This window comes from Sylvia atricapilla, chromosome Z, assembly GCF_009819655.1.
Source record: "Sylvia atricapilla isolate bSylAtr1 chromosome Z, bSylAtr1.pri, whole genome shotgun sequence".
Classification (NCBI taxonomy): domain Eukaryota; kingdom Metazoa; phylum Chordata; class Aves; order Passeriformes; family Sylviidae; genus Sylvia; species Sylvia atricapilla.
In genome coordinates, this window is record NC_089174.1 from 31,750,609 (window position 1) to 31,774,464 (window position 23,856).

General features: G+C 37.4%; 1 protein-coding gene across 1 annotated transcript in view; it reads left to right on the forward strand.

Moving 5' to 3' along the window:
- SKIC3 (SKI3 subunit of superkiller complex) overlaps nt 1-23,856 on the forward strand; it is a 45,595-nt gene that overhangs the window by 14,503 nt on the left and 7,236 nt on the right. The window contains exons 12-37 of the mRNA XM_066339929.1: nt 657-743; nt 832-935; nt 1,047-1,173; nt 2,356-2,535; nt 2,938-3,062; nt 3,526-3,779; nt 5,471-5,573; nt 6,303-6,479; nt 7,321-7,465; nt 7,627-7,705; nt 7,821-7,882; nt 8,000-8,056; nt 9,442-9,510; nt 10,420-10,494; nt 11,118-11,259; nt 12,451-12,544; nt 13,127-13,204; nt 14,509-14,633; nt 16,322-16,445; nt 17,938-18,156; nt 18,926-18,998; nt 19,724-19,777; nt 19,884-19,995; nt 20,558-20,686; nt 21,287-21,408; nt 23,277-23,435. Of these exons, the coding sequence (XP_066196026.1) occupies nt 657-743; nt 832-935; nt 1,047-1,173; nt 2,356-2,535; nt 2,938-3,062; nt 3,526-3,779; nt 5,471-5,573; nt 6,303-6,479; nt 7,321-7,465; nt 7,627-7,705; nt 7,821-7,882; nt 8,000-8,056; nt 9,442-9,510; nt 10,420-10,494; nt 11,118-11,259; nt 12,451-12,544; nt 13,127-13,204; nt 14,509-14,633; nt 16,322-16,445; nt 17,938-18,156; nt 18,926-18,998; nt 19,724-19,777; nt 19,884-19,995; nt 20,558-20,686; nt 21,287-21,408; nt 23,277-23,435 (3,075 nt within the window). The remainder of the gene's footprint in view (nt 1-656; nt 744-831; nt 936-1,046; nt 1,174-2,355; nt 2,536-2,937; nt 3,063-3,525; nt 3,780-5,470; nt 5,574-6,302; nt 6,480-7,320; nt 7,466-7,626; nt 7,706-7,820; nt 7,883-7,999; nt 8,057-9,441; nt 9,511-10,419; nt 10,495-11,117; nt 11,260-12,450; nt 12,545-13,126; nt 13,205-14,508; nt 14,634-16,321; nt 16,446-17,937; nt 18,157-18,925; nt 18,999-19,723; nt 19,778-19,883; nt 19,996-20,557; nt 20,687-21,286; nt 21,409-23,276; nt 23,436-23,856) is intronic.

Consider the following 23,856-nt stretch of genomic DNA (forward strand, 5'->3'; position numbering starts at 1 on the left):
TATTGACTAAAATGACTGCAGGTTTTTTTAAATATTAAAAAGTGCTCTTGTGTTTTCTGTATTTAGTCTGAGTATTTCTACCCTGACCTCCTTTCAACTTTGTGGTTTAGACCATTCCTACCAGCTGTCATGTAATTCAAACATTTTTTCCATCCCTGCTTTTTCAGGCTTTGCTGCAGCTCTTTTTCATTGACGATTCTAATTTTAGAAGCTGTCACTTTTGACTTGGTCTGGTCTTGCTCACTATTTTTGGTTCCTTGCTAGCTCTGTGCTGTTACTCATCTTAATTTGAATTCATGTTATAATCCTGCCTCCCATGTCCGTAACTCACTTGTCATTAGTCATGAAAAAGAACATATTACTTTAAGAATGAATGGTTAAGTTTTAGCAGAAGTTACTTTTCTTCCCTTGGTTTTGTCACACAGTTTTGTTCTTTGTTGTTCTTCATATTTCTTTCTGGTCATTTGTCCTTTGCTCTCTATAATCTTATACTTGATCTTCATCTGAATTATTCTAAATCTTCTCATAGGTAATAGTGAAAAACCTCTAAACGCTTTCTTGTCTTTATCCTCATGCAGTCTATCTGCTTTTGATAACTTTGATTTCTTAATGTGAGGAGGGAATAAATTAATTCTGTTTATTACTTGGTTTTCTAGATTGTAGATGGAAGCAGTGATCCAGTGGTTTTAGCTCTCAGGGGTCAGGCTTATCTAAAGAAAGGTTTGATGGATCAGGCTTCAAAGGTTAGTACTTTTTCTCATTTCTGTGAGCTAAGTACAATTTTTGGTTTCATAAAGGAAGTAACTAGGAAAAAATTACATCCTTTTGCAGATTTCACAAGAGCTTCTGTTGTCCCATCCTCATCTGGCTGAGGGCCATGCTTTAGAGGGTTTCATCCATTATTCCCAAAAGAACTATGAACAGGCAGAAAAAAGGTAGACTTCTGTTTTCTTTCTTCTAATAGAGAAGTGTTATGGGAGGGTAGAATATAGTGTTTTGCAGCTTTTGAGAATTTGTCTGACTTGACCTGTGTTTGTTTTGTTTAGTTTTCTAAATGCTATTGAAAGAAAGGCTGGAACTGCAGAGTATCATCAGTACCTGGGGCTCACATACTGGTTCATGAGTGATGAGACAAAAAAAGACAAAGGAAAAGCACTCACTCAGTTCTTGAAGGTAAAGACTTCTTTAACTATTGATGTGATATACAGTTAGTATTTTCCTACATCAGAAGTCAAATATGGAAATACACTGACTGGATTGAGAGATTTTGAATATTCTTTGTTACAATGTATGAACTTCCAGAGCTGTAAACAAGGTTCTGCTGTGCAAAAAGGCATTGCAGGGAGCTGTGCAGTTACCTTGAATCTCCCTGCTTTTGTTTTCTTCTTTTCAGGTAATTCCTTAGGCCTTTGAATTGGCATAACTTGGTGGTGATTCCCTTAATCTTCTCTCTTTGGGGGTTGGAAAGTGGAGGCCTCTAGATATGGAGCATATGTTTTTGAAGACCTTTTGAAATGGGGTGGGCAGAATTCAAATTGAAAAAACATGAAGGAAAAAAGTTGAGAATGGTGTAAGCATTTCACTGTCTCTGCAAGGATGTAAGTTGTAAAGCCCCATAATTTATATGATTTTCCTAATCTTTGAGGTTTAGTTATTGTGGCTTTTTCTGTAATATAGATCATAACATGAATCCAAAAGATTTAGTTTGACATCTGTATTAGTAACTTGGAAGTATACAAAATAAAACTCTAGGCACTATAAACTCACCATGGTTATGGTTTTTATTCATGATAGGTATTGGGAACTCAAATCATTGCCTGCTCTTTGCACTTTAAGAAAAGTAGAGTATTGTGGCAAATGTAGTTGAACAGTTCATTTGGTTCTAAACCATTTTATGCAATCTTTATTATTATTGAGAAAGCTGTTTCCTGCTGCTTGGAGGCTTTGAATTTCGTAACTGTAAGCAAATCTGTCAAATGCATCTAAGGAGCTGAAACTTTGGAAATGTCTGGAGTTAATAGTGGTGTAATATGGTAAGAATATGAACGTAATGATTGGAACAGAGTAGAACATGAAAATTAAGAGATGTCATAAAGATTTACTTTCTCCTAGCACAACTATTTTCATACTTTGTGTACAAAATGCTATGTAATGAGATTTGTAGCAAATTTTCCAGATATTTAAGGCTCAGGTAATCTGTGCAATTTTAAAATAAAGTTTGATAGCTCAAATATATCACAGAAGTGGTTTAAAACTGTGATAAGCAGAGGCTGAACAAGTAGTTATCACTGAACCTGTCCATGAGTATAATGCTGTTGGAATGCTATCTGATTTTGTGTTCGTATTTCCTTACAGGCTGCAAAATTGGACAGCTACTTGGGAAGTGCCTTTTGTTATCTAGGTAACTACTACAGAGACATTGCTGGAGACAAAAGCAGAGCTCGTGGTTGCTATAAAAAAGCTTTTGAACTGGATGAGACAGATGAAGAATCTGGAACAGCAGCTGTCAACCTAAGTGTGGAACTTGGAGACATGGTATTGTACATTCAGAATGTCAGATTACTGCTGTTTTGTTGTTCTTCTATTAATCCTCCTCTTTGAGGAATCACTTCGGGTTTCCTCTGTATTTAAGATCAGGAGACAAATGTTCTGTCATTGCTTAGCAGATTTTATAGTTGGACTTGCCTCAATTTTATGCTCCACTTCCAAATTAAATTTATCTGGAGAGAAGGGTGGGAGAACCAGGCATAACACTGGAGTCATCACATGTGATATAGATGGATTTTTTCAGTAGGAAACATAAAGAGAAAATTGGGGGTTTTCTTTATTTAGCTTGTGTAGCTTCTTTTTTTCATCCTCCACCTTGCTGCTTTGAGGAAGTCATAGAGAGTCATAATAATATTTTTTTTCCTAACTTGGCATTTGGTGCTTTGTTAGGACACTGCTCTGTCAATCCTGAATGAAGTAACTGAAAAAGCAAGACCTGGTACAGCAAAATGGGCCTGGCTTCATCGTGGACTTTACTACTTGAGGACTGGTCAGCCGTCACAAGCAGTGGCTGAGTAAGACAGCTGGTGGTTGGTTTAAATCTTTTTCTACACATCCCATTTAAATGGTCTTTGCTCATAGCAAGTTTTCAGAATAAGTTAGGTGATTATAGCTTGTACTTAACAATGGGAAATGGGTCTGAGCAAACTGTTTCTCTTCAATTCTCCTCAGTTCTAGAATTCACAGAATGTAGTCTTGTTAACATAGCAATGTTTTCTACTAACAAGGCTGGTGGCAGACACAGACTGGCTACTATAGCTCTGAATAGCCAGGGTAAGATACAATTCCTAAAATTATATAATGCCCTCTGAAGATGAAAAAACGATTATGCTTTAAGTTCCAATATAATTGTGCATTTGTGTCCTGAAGAGTATGTAACACAAAATTAGTGTCCTGAGCGTATGCAATGAAAGGAAATAATTTATTTTAAATTGTATCATATTTGATTTAAATAAAGTAATATCTTAATATCTTCAGTTTGCAGGCAGCTCTCAGGGCTGATCCAAAGGATTCCAACTGCTGGGAGTCTCTTGGGGAGGCTTACTTGAACAGAGGTAGCTACTCAACAGCTCTGAAATCCTTCAGGAAAGCAAGTGAGCTGAACCCAGGGCTTGTGTACAGCATTTACAAAGCTGCAGCACTTGAGCAGATTCTAGGCAAATATGAAAATGCTATAGCTACCTATCAAGAAATTTTAAAGAAGACAGAAGACTATGTGCCTGCGCTGAAAGGTAGTATGTCTGAATTTGAAAGTGTTCACTGTTCCTTCCTTTACACACTGTAGTGTTTCAGTCTTTTACAGGGGTTTTCAGTGTATTTTTTTTATTTTTGTGGACCTTCTTAAAACTCTGAAGTTCTTCAACTGTCCTGACAGTGTTCATTTTCTACTGTTCTGATCAATTTAACTGAGTTGAGTTGTTAGAAGTACAGACTTTAATAGTTGAGAGAATAACTGTACTACTGTACTGGTGTTTCTTCAGTGCATCTTTTCAATGTGTTTTGATTTTGTGCTACTAAATATTTATTCTCCTTGTGTTTTAGTGTATCTTTTGTGTAGTTCTGGGGAATAAAACTAATTTTGTTTTTTGATTACACAGCATCTTGACATCTGATAAGCTCACAATCTTGGGACTTCTGCAGGGGGGCCAAGATAAAGACTCTTGCAAACTCTGTTTTGGTATAGGTGCAGGATTACAATAGCATGAGAAGGGTAGCTTCAGAACTGTCAAAATAATACTGAGAATGAATGGTACTCATATCCAGTGACTTACTGCCAGGCAGAATCACTGCTGGTGCCAGCAAATGCATAAACCAAGCAGTTACTATTTCAAAAATGTTAGAAATTGCAAGATATGATGCAGTTCCTTTTTTGTAGTTGGAATTTTTCCCAGTTGTGGTGAGTTGACCTTGTCTGGACATTAGCTGCCCATCAAGCTGCTCTGTCACTTCCCTTCTCAGCAGGATGTGAACAAAAGACAAAATAAGATTGAAGAAGCTCATGGGTCAAGATAAATGAAGTTCAGTAAAGCAAATGCAAAAGCCACATGCAGAAGCAAAGGAAAACAAAATTTGTTCTCTACTTCCTATAAGCAGATGATGTCCAGCCACTTCTCATGAAGTAGGCCTTCACTCTGCCTAGTCATTGCTCCAGAAAATGAATGTGATAATAAGTGCACCCCCCCACACCTCTTCTACATGTCGCTCCTCTTTTATGGCTAAGGAGATGTGATGTGGTATGGAATATCCCTCTTGTCAGTTTAGGTCAGCTGTCCTGGCTGTGTATTCTCTCAGGATTTTGACCACTCCCAACCTACTGCTGAAGCAGAGAATTTTGGAAAGACTGCCTTGATGCTGTTGCAAGCACTGTTCATCAGCAGCCAAAACCTTTCCAGCTACCAGGACATATCACAGTACTAGGAGAGTTGCTATGGGGCAAGTTAACTCAATCTCAGCCAGCCCCAATACACCATATGAAGTAAATTCTTACATAAATAGGATTAAATAGTGTTGGCTTCAGGTTTTCTTCATTGAAGACTTTCCCTTCTGCCTACCCTGACATTCTTTATTCTTTCTGTTTCTCAGGATTGTTTTTTGACACATGTAAACTGAAAGTTGATGTATTTGTCAAAGATACAACAAAGCAGATTTCTCAGGAGGGGTTTACTTAATATTTGAAGACAATAAAGCTTAAATGCTATTTTTATCATTAATTAGGCTTATTTTAATAGCCAAAAGATAGATTAAAAGCAAAGTCTCTGTTGTGAGCATTGTGGGTCTTTTGATTTTGTTACAATGCATGCAGAGTATAAACTTTTGCATAAGGCAGAATGCTCACCAGGCTTCCGGGCTCCTTCCCACCTGTGCTTTTAAGCATATCATAAAAGCATTTCTTTTCACAGAGGATATTTTCTCTTACTTTCAGGACTTGGTGAATGTTATCTCATGCTAGCAAGATCAGCCCTTGATAACTATTTTGATAGGAAGGCTGTGGATTACCTAGAGCAGGCCCTTGCATATTTTACAAGGTTGGTACTAAATATTCACTTACTTAATTTCTGTTGGGATTGTGGGTTGACAGGCAGAAAAATAAGACTTAAGTGTTTGAAAATTGTCAGTTAAACTGAATCAAATGGACTAGGGCTTCTTATCTAGAAGTAAGAATGTGTTTATTAAAGGTGGTTTGAATAACAGATTCTAAACATAGGCTGCTTAAATGAATGGCAATTACAGAGTTTTGGTTTTTTCTTTTCAAAGATATGGAGCCATTTGATTCTAAGAAAAGTGTGAAACGACACAGACTTCTTGTGTAGTCCTCTTGATACATGGATCAGGGAGGAGTGTATTCCTACCAAAAATAATGCATAAGAGGAACATAATTCCTTCCTTCTCTCAGTCTTTTTGTTTTGCATTTCATACAAGATGTCCTAAATTAAACCTTAGAATAACTGCTATTGGATGAGAAAGTCCATCGAGTTTCTGCAGATGAGTAATGTCTTGTAATATGACAATGCAGGAGTGTATGTAGTCAGTTGACATGTTGGGATGGTTTTGTTTGGTTGGTTTTTATTGTTCTTTTCTGTTTAATTTTGATCTTTTAGACCTATAGCTTGAGTAGGACAAAACTGGACTAAATCAAACGCCTCATTGATTAATTGCATTTGAGGTTGTGCCATTCTTGCAAGTGGCACTTTGTTTCAGAAAAGCATGTTGAAGTGTCTGAGTGTGTTTTGTGTGTGTTTTCTTCATAATTGTAGGGCAGTAAAGCACCGTCCTGATATATCTTGCCTCTGGAAACTGTTAGGAGATACCTGTACTAGTGTACATGTTATTTCACCAGCCAAAGTGAATGTTCAAGTACTAGGATCTCTTCTGAGTAAAAATGCAACCAAACAGATTCTGAAGAAAAGTGAGCTTCTTGTACTGGGAGGAAGGTAATACTCTTTTATTGTCAAGAGCTTCTTTGCTGTTTAAGACTCCGTAGAGTCTCAAATATTCTAGGCTATTTAATTTGTTGAAAATAAGACATGCTGATCTGTTGATACCTGCATATTGGGTAAATAGATTCTCATGCTTCTTCCAGGTTACACTGTTCATTTCAGGGTATGTTTCCTGTATTGCCACAGTGCTGTCAGCACCTGCTCTTCTCCTTTCTGTCTCCAGGCCCATGACTACATTCTCTCTGCTTTCCACAAATCACACCTGTTTTAATACAGTGGTTGCAGTATTTGGTGACTAATTCTACCAGGAGAACTGAAGTTCAAAATAATACTTTCAGCTTCCTGTCTGTGCCTTTCTTGTAAAAAATGTCATAAATTCTCTGTTCTATGCCTCCCTCTGAGCTTTTTCATCCAGATCTGTAAGGCAAGAAATGCAGCTGCTTGGTGAATCTCAACCATGATCTGTAAAGTTGAATGCTTCCTAGGGGGAAGCCTGATGAACTGTTAGATGACTGAACTTTGTTTTGAGTGAAAGCATGCATAATGTAATTGACAGAGCTTTGATTTAATACACATCTATATAACCACACCTGTGGTTTCATAAGTGGTGAGCACTACAGATTGCCTTTAGATGATTCTGATTCAGACACAATAAATGTCTGAATGAAAATGTATTCGTTTTTTTTTTTTTGCTTTCAGTTCTTGCCTGGTATTGTTTGTATTTATGCGTGTTTACTTGGTTTAGGTTTTTAAGCACTCTTTTGAATACTATTTCAACTTTCTGCTCTTCATGTAGAGACTTGGAATAATGATTCTATGATTCATGTTTCTGTAGGTGTTATGGCAGAGCTTTAAAACTGATGGCTTTGCCTAGCATATGGTGTGATCTTGGAATAAATTATTATCGACAAGCAGAGCACCTCACAGCAGTGAGCACTGACATGAATGAGATCAGTGAACTGCTAGAGAAGTCTTTGCAGGTATTGCCTTTATTTCCTGGTACATTCTTTAAATCAATGTTTATGTTTCTCTGCATACTGTCTCTGTACACAATAAAACCTATGTCTCTGAATAAGTAAGTGCATAAAGTCTTAATTTTTGCTCTCCTAATCATTATAATCCACATTTCACTTTCTTCCAGTGTATCAAAAAAGCTGTGAGACTTGACAGCAAAAATCATCTTTATTGGAATGCACTTGGTGTAGTTGCCTCTTGTAGTGGTAAGTCTTCAGTGACAGCCCTACATCTCTAACATCCTAAATTAGAAGGCAGATTGACTAATGGTGTTTTAAAATTCAGTTACATCTAGGTCTCCTTTTTTCTTTCTCCCCACAGCTATTGGGAATTATGCTCTTGCTCAACATTCGTTCATCAAATCTGTTCAAGCTGAGCAAATTGTAAGTGCTGTAGACAGCTGCCATCTGTTTCGAGTGGGCATTTAAGACATTTCCCCTGATGCTCTGCTATTTCTGAGGAGTGTAATAATATATTTGTTTTAACTTTATTCTGTTTAGAATGTTGTTGCCTGGACCAACTTGGGGGTTTTGTATCTGGTAACTGGAAACATTGAGGTAATCTATTTTCCATCCTCAAGTATAATTTTCCTTTCTGTTTTTTTTTAAAGGGTGTGTATTGGCATGGGAGTGTCCCTTTCAAATTCAAAAAATATATGTCCTTCAAAGGAAATTAGATTGGCACTTGAGGAATGCAGATAAATTAAAAATTTGTTCTGACGTCTAAGGTTAAATGAATTGTGAACTGCTGAGTTGGCAAAGTTGTTTTTCAGCAACTGGAATGAAAACTTAGTGGAAGGATATCGGCGATTGATGGAGAGACGGGAAGACTGATTCATGGTCAGAATTCGATTTTACTGAGGTTTTCCAAGTCTTATATACCATTTCAGTGAAGTTAATAATTTCTACTACAATAATTAGGTTAGAAGATCATACAAGCAACTCATGCATTATACAACATCTTTATCATAGGGGGTTGATTGAATCTTTTCCCTTAAACAGGTTTTAATCCCATCTTCTGGTAATCTCAAAGTTCTGTTTGTCCTTGCCACAGCATCCTAGTCAATAGACTAGTTATGCTAATTAAGTCTGTCTTACTCTCAGATTTGTGTATTCCCACAGAAGGACAGAGAAGCAGTTAGTCAAACTGGGACATGCCCAATTTGGCCAAGAACTCTTAGTTGTAGGTCACGGACTGAACTCCCAGTGTTAGAGTTCCCATAGATGCCTACTTTCTGCACATCAGAAAATACATGACTTACTGTAACACTCTAATCTTCAGACGTTCTCTGGAGAAAAATTAGAGTACATCTCAAGTGAAGCGTGAAGCTGTCATGCAGTTAAAGTACATCCTTCTGTTTGCTGGTTGGAATTAGAGATTTTGTTTGATTGGAAATGTGATGGTCAGAATTATTTTTAAGAAAAATAACTTGATAGTACAGGCTGCTTACTGATAAGTCTGCTAATACTAAAACTTGGTTCACTTTGCTAAATTGAGGGAGGCACTCTTAAGCATGGGTAGTCCATACGGAGATGACTTGTGGGTAATACTCAGTTTTATCCTGTTGAAAATAAATTTTTATTATAAAAAAGTGAATTTTCAAAACTGGATCCTCCAAGAGTCAGATTTTTAAATTGTTCCAAGAGTTGATTTAGCTTCTGAATTCTCTATCTGAGAAGGAAGTATATTTAGAAGGGGGAAAACTTAAATATTGTGAAGTTTTCTAATTTTTTTTTTCTTTTCATTTTCTTGAAGGTTAAACTGGTTTATTTGTCTGGCCAATGCACTGTTCTGTGTGGTGTAGAAGATGTTTTTCGTAGTGACCTAATTCTGTCCATTAAATCTCTTCTAATACTACTACATGTTAACACCTCTGTGTATTTAGAAGTGCTCTGTTACCATGCCAGGCAGTTTAACAGCAGTGTTATCTTTGGTTCTACAGCAAGCTCATGAAGCCTTCAAGGTAGCCCAGTCTCTGGATCCTTCTTACCTGTTGTGTTGGATTGGACAGGTATGGTGAAAAATCATAAAACTGCATACAAAAACCAATTGTCAAAGAACATAAAATTCAGCCTAATAACTGGCACTTATTCATGCTCCTAAACATTATATTTTAAGTTAAGGGAGCTTCTACTTCCTTTGTTTCCATAGTGGTAATACAATGGAAGCTACTGTGTTCATCAGACACACTCATATGATTTTCTGCCTGATATTGTGAGTTTTCTAGCAAACTATTAACAAAACAATCTGTGCTCTGTGATTTTTATAGACAACTGTCAACAAGGCACTGTCTTTACAAGGTGATAGTTACTTCAGCTTCAGCTGTATCACTAGCTCATTATATGGCACCACCCAGCTCTCATCTCAGTCCCCCTTTCTAATGCCTCTGTTAGAACAAGTCAGCTTCTAATGTACATGGGACAAAGCATTTCTCGTTTTCTGGGATGTCCCTTCCTCCATGCCACTGAGAGCTGATGTGCTTCTTCTGATACCTAGGCTATCTGTGAATAGTTGAGATACTTGTGACTTCTATAATTATTGTAGGTGAATTTCATAACCATGCTGCCTCACCTGCTAATGATATCTAATTGAAAACTGGATTCTAGGAAAGACCTAGCACCATCACATATTGAAGTTCAGCTTATGTCAGATGTTGTTATAAATTGTTCTAATACACTCAAGTCTTTGTCCTGAAGAATATAGAGTAGCACCAAAGAGTTTAAATTACTGATACAGTGGAGACTGCTTGTGTTCCACTTGTGTTCATTTTGTTTTTAAAACAAATCTTGCTTGAAGACAATGAGAAGAAAGTGTCTTCATGTTGAATGCTTAAGATATGCCTGACATAATATGTGCTAAGATTTTATCAATGTCATAATTTTTAAAGTACACAACCACAGCAACTCTTGCTTCTCCCTAGGCTCTTATTGCAGAGACCATAGGCAGCTATGATACCATGGATCTCTTCAGGCATACGACTGAACTCAGTATGCATGTAAGTGTAACAGTTGTATTGTTCTGAAGTTTTTGTATATCCAGTCTCTCTACTTAGGAGATAATTTATTTTTTTTAAATAGGCATGTCTTGAACAATGAAATAGCTACAGTCATGTTTCAGATGAGATTGTCTGGCTTCCATTTGTTGTTTCTGACTTATGCTGGTATTGTATAGCAGGCTTTACAAAATCCTTTAGTCCCATGGGTTCAAGAAGTCAGCTCTGTAAGTCATGAAGAAATGAAACAATCTCCATGTTCCACAGAACTGGACACAGATCAAAGGTATAGCATATTTCTGGAGAGAGCAAGGATATTGCCAGGACCCTGAGTTCTAAAAAAAGTGGAGGACTTACTCTTTCATAGCCTTTTTTTGCCTGTTGTGCCTACAGTGATGCAGCACATTATATGAAAATGGATGAATTTTCTTTGCTCAGAGAGCAAGTTATAAGTATGTGTGGAGTAATTCAATTTGGTATATTCTTCTGCTTAACACTAATGCAGTTTTTTAGCCAAAACTCTGTTCTAAGGCATAGAATTATTATTATAATCTGTAAATACTTTGCTGTATCTTGAGCATGTTTAATGATTCCTAATTTGGGGGGGTGTCTGTTTGTTTCTTGAGACTGAGGGAGCAAAAGGCTATGCCCACTGGGTATGTTCAACGCTGCAGGACAAAACCAACAGAAACACTGAACTGTATCTGTACAACATTGTTCAAATGAATGCTATACCAGCAGCCCAAGTGGTCTTGAGCAAATATACAGGTAGGTCTTAACCTGTCACACCTAACAGATGCATTCAGAATGAACGTACAGAACACTTGTACTAGTTCTGGACAATAGAGGTCTGGGTGAAGTGGGGAGAGGCTTTTTAGTTGTAAAGTAACTGAAACAGGGTGAGCAGACCCCTGATCAATTTTTACTATCACATGACGATGAAATGGATGTGGGTTCTGTCTGCCTACTCTTTCCAGCTTCTTTCAAAGACCAGCGGAAATAGGGAGAAGAGCCTTGTTGTACTTCTCTAGGGTGTTTGCTCTCAGACTCCCTTTGCATGTGACAGTATGCACAAGTGAAGACAAATGCCAGATCCTCTGCCTCTGTGGTGTGATGCTTGGCGAAAGATTGTTCCTGTGTGCTATGTTTTCTCAAGCATATGATTTTGTTAACCTTCAGAAGGTGATGGATTCCAGTTTTGTGCGCGGAGCTTCCTTGTTGAGTTTGTCTAGCCTGGAAAGCAGATAGAGCAAATGCAGATTTTCATTAGTCTGCAAGTATTTCTGTAAATAAATCATAATGTGTTGCTGACTTTCGAGAGCTAGAAAATTCATCTCACTGTAAATGAGATGAATGTCAAACTGTATTTCTTTGTGGCTTCTTCTTAAGGGGACTGTGGAGAGCCTTCTTTCCTAATCTAGGAAGAAAAGTTAATAGTCTGAGATGAATTGACTGCTGACAAATGTGTGCCTTTGCAATTAATTAAAACTGACGAAATCTTGGAAGGGACCATAATGGGTCATCTGGTCTAAACTCCCTGCTCAAGCAGACCTATGCTACACCACATTGCACAGAATTGTTTCAGAGTGTATTAAAAATAAAACCTAAGATTCTACTGGTATTTTACTGGAGTCAGTGCAAGATGAATACTTTCCCATTTCATCGCAAAAACAAATCTGTTGGCTGAACGGCATAAAATATATTGAGTGCATTATGCATTAATGTTACATCATAATATTTTAAACATTTTTTGAACCAACCTGATGTCATGTTTTGGGTCATCTATCTCTTCTGTATTTGCCTGCAAGCCTGTCAAAATTATTCTAGTGAGCAACTGACAAAAGCATTTGGCAAGGTGTTCAGTGCATGTACTGTAGCTTCAATGTAGCAATGTTTTTGTAATGCTTTTTCACAGCTTACTGATCTTGTTTTCCTACATTGTCAATTCTGATTTTCTAGAAAGAAATCCAGATGATGCTTCTGCTTTCACAATGTTTGGGTTTTTGAATGAGTATCTGAATTTAAAACAGCAGGCAGCCTATGCCTATGAGAGGTAAACTGCACACCGTTGGAAAGCTTAGAAAAACTCCATGACCTCTTTTCCATGCACCATCTGAAAAACTTAAGGGTTTTTCTTTTCCTTAGATAAACTTCACTTTCTCAGTTCAATAGTACGTTTCAACTAAGTGTATTGCAGGAGTGGGTGTGCGGATGTTCCTATACCAAATTTAGAAAGGCAGAACACAGAACTGGAAAAGTAATACCCTAGGACTTGTATGTCTTACCGGGACATTAACTAATTCACTGTGTGGGATTTAAATGAAATTGAAGGAGAAGGCATGCTTGGTTTTAGCTTTATTCCCTATCCCACTCTAATTACTGCATGTGGTTCGCCTTTGGGTTTGTTTTTTGATTTTTTTTTCTTCTCTCTTATTTTCAAAGAGAGAAAGGTGGCAAATGAAACAGTATTTGGTGAACGTGTTTGTTGATGCATTAAAACAGTAAAATAAATTATGTTTAATTAGCATAGAAAAGCTTTTACATAAAACAGTTGTTCATTTTGCTCTAAGAAATGTTCTCAAAATAGGCATCCTGTAGTCAGATGATAAGTAACATTCATTGTGGTTAATTTTAGGGCAGCTTCACTGCTGAAAAACTCAGAGGATACTGAGAGATACCATACAGCAATGCAAAACTATGGCAGGTCACTGTGGTAAGTGTCTGTTGACTTTCTGAGCCCCTAATTTCAGCTTTGGAGGTAGTGAATGCAGTGGCACAAAATATGGTGAGGCTTAAGGTGGAAGATGGTTATTAAAATAATGTATTAAACATTATTCCTAGCTGCAAACAGATTTGACTGAACTTCATATTTGTTCCAGAAATAGGTAGTATAATATTAAAAAAAAAATCATATTGCAAGGAATTGCTGTATGTCTTTACAGACTGTAACATATCAGTGATTCCCTTATCCTTTCCTTGGTACTAATGTGCCCTAATGAAGTCTATATAATATATTATCTCCACAAATAAATTGTGGGGATTTTTTTTTTTTCACTCTTGACCCTTGAGCTATGTAATAGGCTTAGTCTGAATAAAATTGCTGCTTCAAGCAATTTCAAAATTGCTGCTGTACCTACCCTTTGATTTTGTGTTGATTTTCACAACCTGAAGCATATGAGGTTGGGGTGTTGTGTGCATTTATGTGGTCTTTCTGGTGATCAACCATTCTGCTGTAATCCTACTCACAATTCTAGGTTCCTTTCATGATGCCTTTCTGGTTCTGAGGGTGTGCAGGACAAGTGCATAGACTTTCAAATTTCTCTTTGGTATGAGATAGCTCAAGGTCTACTAATTAAATATTTGTTAGCTCTCTAGGGAAACCTCATATGTTCTTAAGTTTCTGTACATGACACTGGAACTTCTAAATTGTGACAAAGTGATAATCCATTAACCTCAGGGAAGATTTTAGGAGCAATTCTTTAGACTCCTGAAGTCTCACATCCAAACTGTATGTGTGTTATTTCATGTGTGCAACTTACAGAAGATCAAATCTCTAGTAATGGATAAGTAGTTCTAATAAAAACAATCCTGTATTATTCTTTCCATAGTGGTCTTAGAACAAGAATGCTGTAATCTCTCTGTGCGTGCATTTTCCTGTCTATGTGCATAATCTTGGGATTTTTTTGCAAAAAAGAGCTTGATTTACTTTTTTCATGTTTCTCCTATATCATTTCTCCCCCTTCACTGTGATGACCATTAAGCCTTATATACAGCTGTCGTGCAGATGTGGAGGACTTTTTCCTATCAATTGTTCTTTAGGCAACAGATCATTGGAGAGAGTAACTGCTGTAATAGGGAGAGCGTGGGGAATACTGCACATTCTTGTCCTAATACTCTTCTTTTCTACATTTCTGCTTAAAACTACTATGGAATAGAGGATGCTGGTCCTCAAGGATAGTTTGTCTGAATTGTTGCAGCATCCCTCATAGCAGTGACTGATTTTGTTTTTTTTCACAGTGCTCTTGGGCTGTGTGATGAGGCCATTGAAGTATACACATCAATACCCCTAACTGAGTTTGATGGCATTGTGGGGCTAGCATTAGCTTACTTCAAGAAAGGACTCTTAGAAGAAAGTATCAGAGGTAAAATTCAGAGGGTTATGGAACACTTCTCTTGATGTTAATCTTAAGAAAATTTGTTTGTCTAACCAACCCAACTGACATTCAATATTTTGCTCTTTCCATCTTAATGTGTGAGTATAAACACCACGACTATTTTAATACCTTGTATTGAGTACCATGTGCAGTTTTGAGCACCACAACAAAAAAAAGACATTAAGCTTTTAGAGAGCATCCAGACGAGGGCTATGAAGATGGTTAAGGGTCTGGAGGGGAAGCCTTACGAGGAGCAGCTGAGGTCACTTGATTTGTTTGGCCTAGAGGAGACTTAGAGGAAACCTCATTATGGTCTTCATCCTCACAAGGAAGTGAAGGGGCAAGTACTCATCTCTTCACTCTCATGACCATTGACAGGACTCTAGAAAATGGCCTGAAGCTAAGTCAGGGGAGGTCTAGGTTGAATATCAGGAAAAGATTTTTCACCCAGAGGGTGGTTGGGTGCTGGCCCCCCAGGGAAGTCATCACATCACCAATGTTATCTTCAGTTCAAGAAGCTTTTGGACAATGGTCTCAGGCACATGGTGTGATTCTTTGAGTGTCCAGCATAGTTGGGCTTCATGATGCTGGTGGGTCCCTTCCAACTCAGCCTATTCTATAATTCTATGAAAATAATTAGGCTGTTAGTAGGGTGCTAGTATTGTTCAGATGTAGTAAGGAAAAATAAGTTTCTTCAAGTGTTTGATTCTTGTCCATTATGTTGTTTTGCTCTGAGCCTCCCTTGTTCTCAAATAAAATTATTCTCATGGAAGAGTCAGTTACAGTCTTGAGAAGAGAACACTGAGGGGTAATGTCATCAATATAAATGTCTAAAAAGGTGTCAAGAGGATGGTGCTAGCTGCTTTGCAGTGGTGCCCACCAACAGGGCAAGGCATAGAGGACATCTTCTAAAACACAGGAAGTTCCACCTCAACATGAGGAAGAACTTTTTTAGATTGAGGATGGCCCTGGAATGGGCTACACAGTGAAATCGTGGAATTTCTCCCCTCTGGTGATACTCAAAACACACCTGCAAAGGTCATGTGTCAGCTTCTGTAGGTGGTCCTGCCAGGGCAGAGGGGTTGATCCATAGAGGTCCTTTCCTCCTAATTGTCCTATGTATGTCCTGTTATAGAATATTAATGTGTTGTTCAAAGCACTTTTGCTTTAGTGGTGAATATAATTATACTGTCATGATCTGCACTTCTGAGATGTGCAACTTCATAAAAAGATATATGCAATGGTCAATGTAGAAGTGAAAGTGCTCACAGAGGAGCAGTTAGCTCAGTGTTTTAAATGATTTTATAATTTATTTGGAATGAGTGTGCCCATCTGAACTACTGTTTCATAAATAAACTGTCACAGGGAAGTATTTCTACCATGTTCTTGCAGGCTTTTTCTGAATATCCCAATGCTGCTTTTCATTTCTGTTTCTACTTGCTATGTGTTAAGCAACTCTCAGGTTCTAAACAGTAAATCTGGTATTTCCAAACATAGTTACTTCCAAAATCCTAGTCAACTTTTTTTTTTTGTCTTCTACTTATGATTTGAGATGGGAAAACACAATGAACCGAAACCTAAAATGTTTCTCTGTTTTAATATCGTGCTATCCTAAAGGCTTTACAAAGGTTTTGTTTTTTCTTCTACCTCAATTCTGAGTTTTGAATTTTTACCAGCCTATGAAAAAGCCTTGTCTGTTGCTGGGTCTGAAGAAGATAAGGTACATATCCTGACTGCCATGGCAATAATAGAATATAAACTGAACAGAGTGGATGCTGCAAAGACACTGCTGTTTAAATGGTGAGTTGAGGAAATAGTCAGAATGTGATATTTTGTTGTATTGTTGAATCCTCAAATTTCCTTTTTGTGGGAACTCAAGTGGATATTCTCGTTGTGTATTGCAGCATAAAGGTAGTAATGGATGCAGTGTACTTATTCATGTGATATGTCTTTGATTTATGATTTCTCTCTTTCACATTCTTAAAGCAGTATTGAGTGGAAGAGCTGAGCAGTTTGGATGTCCAGCATCCTTGAATCGTAGTTTTGAAAACTTTATCCTTTAAGATAATATTACTTTGTAGTTGTCCTAAGCACCAGGTGGTCTTTTTGCTCTTTAGCTGTAAAAACTCTGACTGAGCAATGAAAATAATTTCAGTTTAAATAGTCAGAAGTCTCTGAAATTATTGTGTTCCCAGCAATGTAGACCAAGACAGTTCTGTAGCTTTCCCATGAAAAGGAACAGATCTGTATTAGTTGTGTGATTAAGTGGTGAATGCCAGGTGTGTGGAGCCTGTGCTTCATTGTTAACCTCCTAGTAGCTACAGATTGAGTTAAACCATCTCACCTCTCAGGGCAGCCCTCTGTAGGTAGAGAACTCTGGTAGTGGCAGTGCAGTGCCCATCTTACCAGCCAACTCCCGAAGTTACTAAGATAATGGAGGTCCATTACCTAATACAGTCTAAATCCCAAGTAACTGATGATTAGTTGGCTAGGAAACTGGTTTCCTACATCTTATGAATCATTGCAGATTTCTATTTTTGTCTTCAGCATGAACAGTGAGAGTTTATAATGATGTTATTTGTTTGTGTTTTAAAAAAAATCCCCCCCACACACAAAAAAAGGTAGTGAATGGCTTAGAAAGAAACATCACAGTGAATATGTCTAGATCTGAATTGGAAACATAGTGCTGCAAGCGTACATGGTGGATTTTACTAATAGGAACACAATGGTGCATTCTGGTCCAATAGACAGATGTCTCTCTTGACTGGAATTTGTGCAAAATGACTTAAAGTGCCCAAGTAGGACCTTGAACATGAGGCCACCTTTTTGATTTCTCATAACCAGCTTAGCACAGAGATATTTAACGGTGAGTATGTCTGGATAACTAGTATGATAAAACACCATTTCCTAGTTGTTAAAAGGTCTTTTTCAGGCTGTTCAAGTTTGATTAACAGCTTTTATTTTTTTCTTGCTAGGGACTGAAAACAAAACATAGAATCAGAAGGTTACATTCTTGTATTTTTTTGAAGGTAAAAGTAATAATTAAGAGGTTGATGAGGTGTCTGTAGTCACCGAGTCTTCAAGGATATAGATCTAGCCTGATCCAGGATCCCACAGTGAGAGTGTTCATTCTGTGTAACTTCCATGATGCCCAGGAAGAAGAAGAACAAGAAGGAACAAGAAGAACTTCTTGTTCTTCTACTTCAGAAGTAACAAGAACTCTCAGGTTAACACTAAATTTAGTTTGTGCTCCAAAATAGTTGTCTTTTTTTCCCTCTCTCTGATTCAACAGCTCATTAAAGGAACCTAGTACGGAAAGCCTGAAGGCTTTGTGCACACTGGGATTGGTAAAGCAGGATGCAACACTTGCAACAGCCGCCCTAAAAGAATTGCTGAAGCATGAAAAAGGAGGTGAAGAGATTTATGAGAGGTGTCTCATTGCATCTGCTCTTTATGCATTACAAGGTAGAAATGTGGCAATCCAGAGGGAAGTCTCCAAAGCAATACACAGGTATATCGTTTGTCTTGCTTTAAATTGCCTTGAAAATGTACTGCTTTGATTACATTGAAAAATAAGCAAACCTGTTTATTTGAATCATTATTCTAGAAAAATTTTTGAAAAAATATAATTATCAGGGGTGGAGTCCTCACCTAAAGTTGCACCTTTAGCTGACAAGTTGGCTTTCTTATTTTGGGAATCAAACAGAAGTTTCGTAGCTTGTTCAGTGTTTTTTGATTTTGTTTGGGCAGCTTTTTTGATAGGTAGGTTAGTTTACTCTTCTGTGAAAGCATCTTTAATCCTGTATAGCATAGCCTTCTGCCTAGAAAAGGCCCTTGGGTTTTTATTTGATTTTTTATTTCATAGCCTTTGAAACTGTTGGTTCCATTAGCTAAGTGTCTGTTTAAATTTGATTTGATTAGCCATAGCATTCTGAGCCTTTCAGTGAGGAGGGCACACGTCATAGTCTCTCCAAGTGTTTTTGGAAACTATTTTCATGCAATTTTTTTCCAACGATTAAAATTCCTTGTTCTTCATACTATGAAGACAAGACTTGTAACCCTAAAGCTTCTTTTTTTCCCATGAGTATGCATCCTGTGTATTTTATTTCTTTAGCTAGCAGTATAATTTCAACATTGTGTTGTTTGTTTACACCCATGTCTATCTTTTACTACATTGGCATTGTTTTCCTAACAGAAAAAGCTCTATTTGGTGGTACTTATAGCAAGTGCCTACCAAGTCCTGGAAGACCAGAAAGTCTAATACCCTTTTCTTTTCTTAGTTACCCTGATAATCCTGCCCTTTGGTCTCTTCTGTCTCATCTAGTTCCACTGTATGCATTAAAAAAGACAAAAGTAAGTGTATTGCTAAAAGTAAGTAGAATACATGTGTGCTGTTTACATTACAAGTAGTCCATGTTGTTTCTTAACTGAAAAAAAGCTCATCTTTTAGTGTTGTGGGTTTTCCCCAGTTAATATGAAAACTTAAGGCTTACATACAGAGCAGTGCAGAGCCACATACTGAATTTATGTACCATTATTTGCATCTTCCATGAGATAACAGTTCTGGAAATAAACTTAGAGGAGGGATCTGCTAGAATTATGCCAAAAATAGGAGACTATACTATGTCTAGTTTCTTTTGTTTAGTTATATAGAGATGTGCTAATGTAAATGAATATATATTAAGATTTACCTGTGTTTAATTTGGTTAACGTAGTCATCTTCAGTTTTCACGTTAGTCAGTGTTTCTTTGCCACTTTTCTGCTTGTTATTAGCTTTCCTCCAAATAAATTCTCCTTGTCTTAATTTATGCTAATTACATAAACAGATACAGCGTCTGAAAACAAACACTTTTCAATATGGGGCTAAAATTGGAAAGCAGTCATATGGATAAAATCTAGTCTGGAATGTCTCTTGCTAATTATTTTCAAAAGGTCATGCTGTAAGCAAGGACATGGCCTCAGCATACAAATTTTTTACTTGTGAATAACAAAGATAAAAAGATTCTGGCATTATATTTTGCATAAAATTATTTAGCCATATAAAGAAATCAATTGTTTGGTTTTTTTTCATCTTGCAGGGAGGAGCTGTGGCAGGAAGTGTGGCACATACACTTGATGTAAACTGTGGAAAGGTTTGCATTTCTTGAAGTGAAGATTTTGTAATTCCATAAGCAGTCCTAAAATTAATTCTGTCTGATTACTTATAGTGTTAAGTAACTCTTACATTCTGTTTTATAGGAGGCCTTCCTGAATATTGCCGTTAATCAGTTGGTAGCAGGATGTCACATGTTAGAAGATAAGAAAAACAATCCTCTCAAAAATATTCAGAAGGCCATCCATATCTGTCCAGGTTACTCTTGTTCTCAAACATAGTAGCGATTGTTTGTCTTTTTATCCATCAGAAGCAAAAATTACTGGATGAAAGTAAAATCTACTTTTGTTGGGTTGATTTGTTATTTATGACTATCCATGTATATTTTGGGGAAAGTGCTTAGAGTGGAAATTGTCACTGTTGCTCCAAATTTACTGGAATGGGAATTGAGCCAGACTATAAGAAAAATATCACTAGGTTTTAAAGCTTATTCTAAACTGTGAGCAATTTCTTAATCTCTCAACAGGAAAAGACAGGAGCTTCAGGTTAGCAGATGGAAGCTATCTGTGAAAAATACATTAGTTAGCTTTAGGAACAGCATCTTCATTTTACAATTTGATGAATCTTTATAGTTAGAAGTAAGTAGTTATCACCTTTCTTGGTTTGAGCTCAATTACTTCTCTTACTGTTAGTATCTTATTTACAGTGTATGGTTCCATTGATAGGTATGCTTTTATGCTTTATCTGGTAAAGACCATTTTAAGTGAACTACCAGCATATTTAGAATTGGTATGAGTTCCCTTTGACCATTCTTTTCTAGATAATCCTGCTGCTTGGGCAGTGTTAATGGCAGCCTGTCACGCTGAAAACACTGTTGTCTGTCTAAACAACACTGAACCAAAGCACACAGGTCTAGAGATGACACTTGTGTCTACAGTTTCAACCAAAAGTAAGCTATACAAGTTTCCTATTTTATAGAAGCAAAATTATCTAAGCTTGCTATACTCTTCTGAACTTGCAAATAGGCTCAGGACTACTCAATAGTGTTTTGAGCTGTAACTGTATTGTACACAAAAAGACTTTATGTTCTAATATACAGCTAGGTTTAGATACTTAATGCCAGTTTGCTTTCCCCTCCAAGGCTTCAAATGGCTTTCTGAAGTAGTATTTCTGAATAATGCCTACACCCATGAAGGTTGTGGGTGTATTACATTGCAGCAGCAGTATTTACATGAAAATGCTGAAATAATTTTGAGTTCTGTAATTCTTCCAGTAGATGCTCAGTCTTGCTCAATGTCCATAGTGTTTTGAAAACTGGAATTAAAATTCCATATTTGATTGATCTCAAAGGATTAGCTCAAATTATGTGTGCTTATTTCCCCTCATGCTTTTAATTTTGCCATCTTTCAGTGTTCCTACTAATGAAGGGAGCCATGTCACGTTAAAACTCATAAAAGTTCTCCCTTACCAGATCTAGGCCCTGTGACCATGGTATAATAGTACAGCATAAACACTAATCTTATTTTAAGTGTGTTGTCTGTCTTTACAGCTGGAGAAAGTAATCTCCCACATAATTATGTCCGTGCTCTTGAAGACTGGTGTCTGTGTCAAGCTATTACCAGTCTAGAGGAAACTGGTAAACTATCAGAAGCTGAAGCTCTTTGCAACAAGGTATGATGGTGCCACACTGGCAGATTGTGGTAGAATTGTATAGAGGCCATTATTTTTGTGCATTATACAGGAAGATAATGTTTGAATTAGCAACTACCTGTTCCATCAGAGCTACAAAATACAGTAGTTCACAGAATCACAGAATATTGTGATTTGAAAGGGAGCCACAAAGATCATCAAGTCCAGCGCTTAAGACAATGGCCTATATGGGGATCAAACCTTCAACGTTGGCATCACTAGCACCATGCTCTGACCAACTGAGCTGATTGTTGACATATTCTCCCCACCCCAATATACTGTTTGCAACACCAAAGCTGTGTGAATAGTTGAAACAAGTAGTTTCATGTGTGTCATGATAAAGCTGAGGTCTCTTCTTCCTGCCTAGAATTGAACAAAACATTACAAAATTTCAGGGCAAGAAGTTAGCGTAGTAGACATACATGGGACTTAGGTTTCTTAGACACTTAGGTTTCTTGTGGGTTGTGTTGGTACCTTGTTTCAGAGCCTCAAGTGGATGCTACAAGTCTAATTATTTAAAAAAAAGGTCCTGCAGCAGCATAGCTAAGGAAGGGAGCTGGGCTGTTAGCAGCATTGAAGAAGGTGTTCATGAGCAAAAGGCTTGTCAAAAGATAAGCAAAAAAGCACATGTCTTTCATTTTCATTAAGGAAAATTACTGATCACCTGCAAACGTGATCGTCGTTTTTGGTATATTTCGTTAAAGTGGATGGGAGTTAAGCAACAACAAAAAAAACCCACACACAAAAACCAACCAACCAAACAAACAAAAAGATCACCAAACCAGACAAAAAGATTGATTGGACATGGAATAAGTGCTTTCTTGCCTCTTTGTTTGCTTGGTGAGGTGTTTTCCTTTTCTGGGCCAGCATGTCTACTGACCTGCCTTATGTTAACAATGATCAGAGATTTCAAGACATGTCAGAGAGATTTCAAGATCTGTCATTCCCCCAGTTTGTGTATTGGGGAACAGTTTGGTGGATTTTGCTTGGGTTTTGTTGATTTTTGTTTGATGAAATAGCCTGGGGAGAGGGCAGTCAGTCTCTCTAATTAGTGAAGGAAAAGGGTGGCATTCCTTAGTACCACAAACTCTAAGGGGCAGTTTTGGACCCCAGAATTCTCAGAAAGCAATATAACTGGGGGTGGTGAGTCAGACACTGCTGTGATTCAATTGTGAAGGATTCACAGGCACCATACTTTGTTAAAAAATGTGTGAAAAATACAAGTATTGTTCATTAAAACAAATCTGGTTTGAGTTATAATTCTTGGAAGTACTGTGATTCCAGCACAGAAAATAAATGCAGTGAGGTTTGCAGAAGCTTCACATGCTTCACCTGAGCAGAGTACAGATAGCTAGTTTTCTGTCTTTGCTTTTTTGTATTTGTTCAGAGAAATACTCTCTGGATACCTGCTGTTACTGAAAAGGAAGTGTTTAGTTAAGTGCTTCTGTTCCAGTGAAGTAAAGTGCTTTATCTGAGAGAACTGAAATTGCTTGAAGCATAATCCCTTTTAGGTCCCTTTTAGCCCCAGGACAGGTTTTTGCCACTATTAATAGGCCCAAAACTTGTAATAATTGTCGAATCAAGTGAGAGCTGTCTTTCAGAAACCTGTGAGAGTAGGAAATATACAAAATTGAGCTTAGACTTCAAATGTATTTTGAGGACAGAAGAAATGTTACCTGTTTTTATCAGTCAGTGCAGTCCTTGGAATACTCCTTTGTGCAGAGGAGGAGAAAAATGCTATGTTTCAAGCTTCCTGAGAATGCTTTCAATGTTGTTTTCTGTAAATAACAGGATGGAAAATCTAAGTATCCTTGACACTGGGGAATGATAATTCTGACTTTTGGTTTTAGGGTTTAAAAAGCTGCCCTGAGCACCCAGCTCTGTTTTTGCTTTTGAGACAAGTTCAGTGTAAGCAGCTGTTGCAGTCTCACAAAGAACTTCCAGACAACATCCTGGAGGAACTTCGCAAAACAGTCATGTCCAGTTCATCCTCAGCTGCAGCCTGGCAAGTAAGTGTGAATCTTCTCCCTGATTGGTGTGCCACTCTCACACCTGCTGTAATAGAGTGAGTGTTTATTTCACTGCTTGAATTTACTTATCTGCTGACAGTCAGTGACAGAAAAAACAGCCTAGATTCTACTTGTTCCAAAGTTGAAACATCGTGTTAACTTTTATAAAAGTTGAAATACTTAGGACTGCTAGTAAGAGCAAGCAGACATGGAGAGAGAAGAACTAAAAGCTTGAGATAAATGCATGGGGTCTCTGTCTTTAGGGATCTGTGATATGAGGTGAGAACAGTAACCAATGAAATACTTCATAACCCATAAGAAAAAACAGAAGTAAAGGGTCTCCTGACACAATTTCTTATTTTGGGTCTGAAAACCTGAATAAGTCTATTTCTCCATAGTGTCCTGACTTCAGGTGTCACTG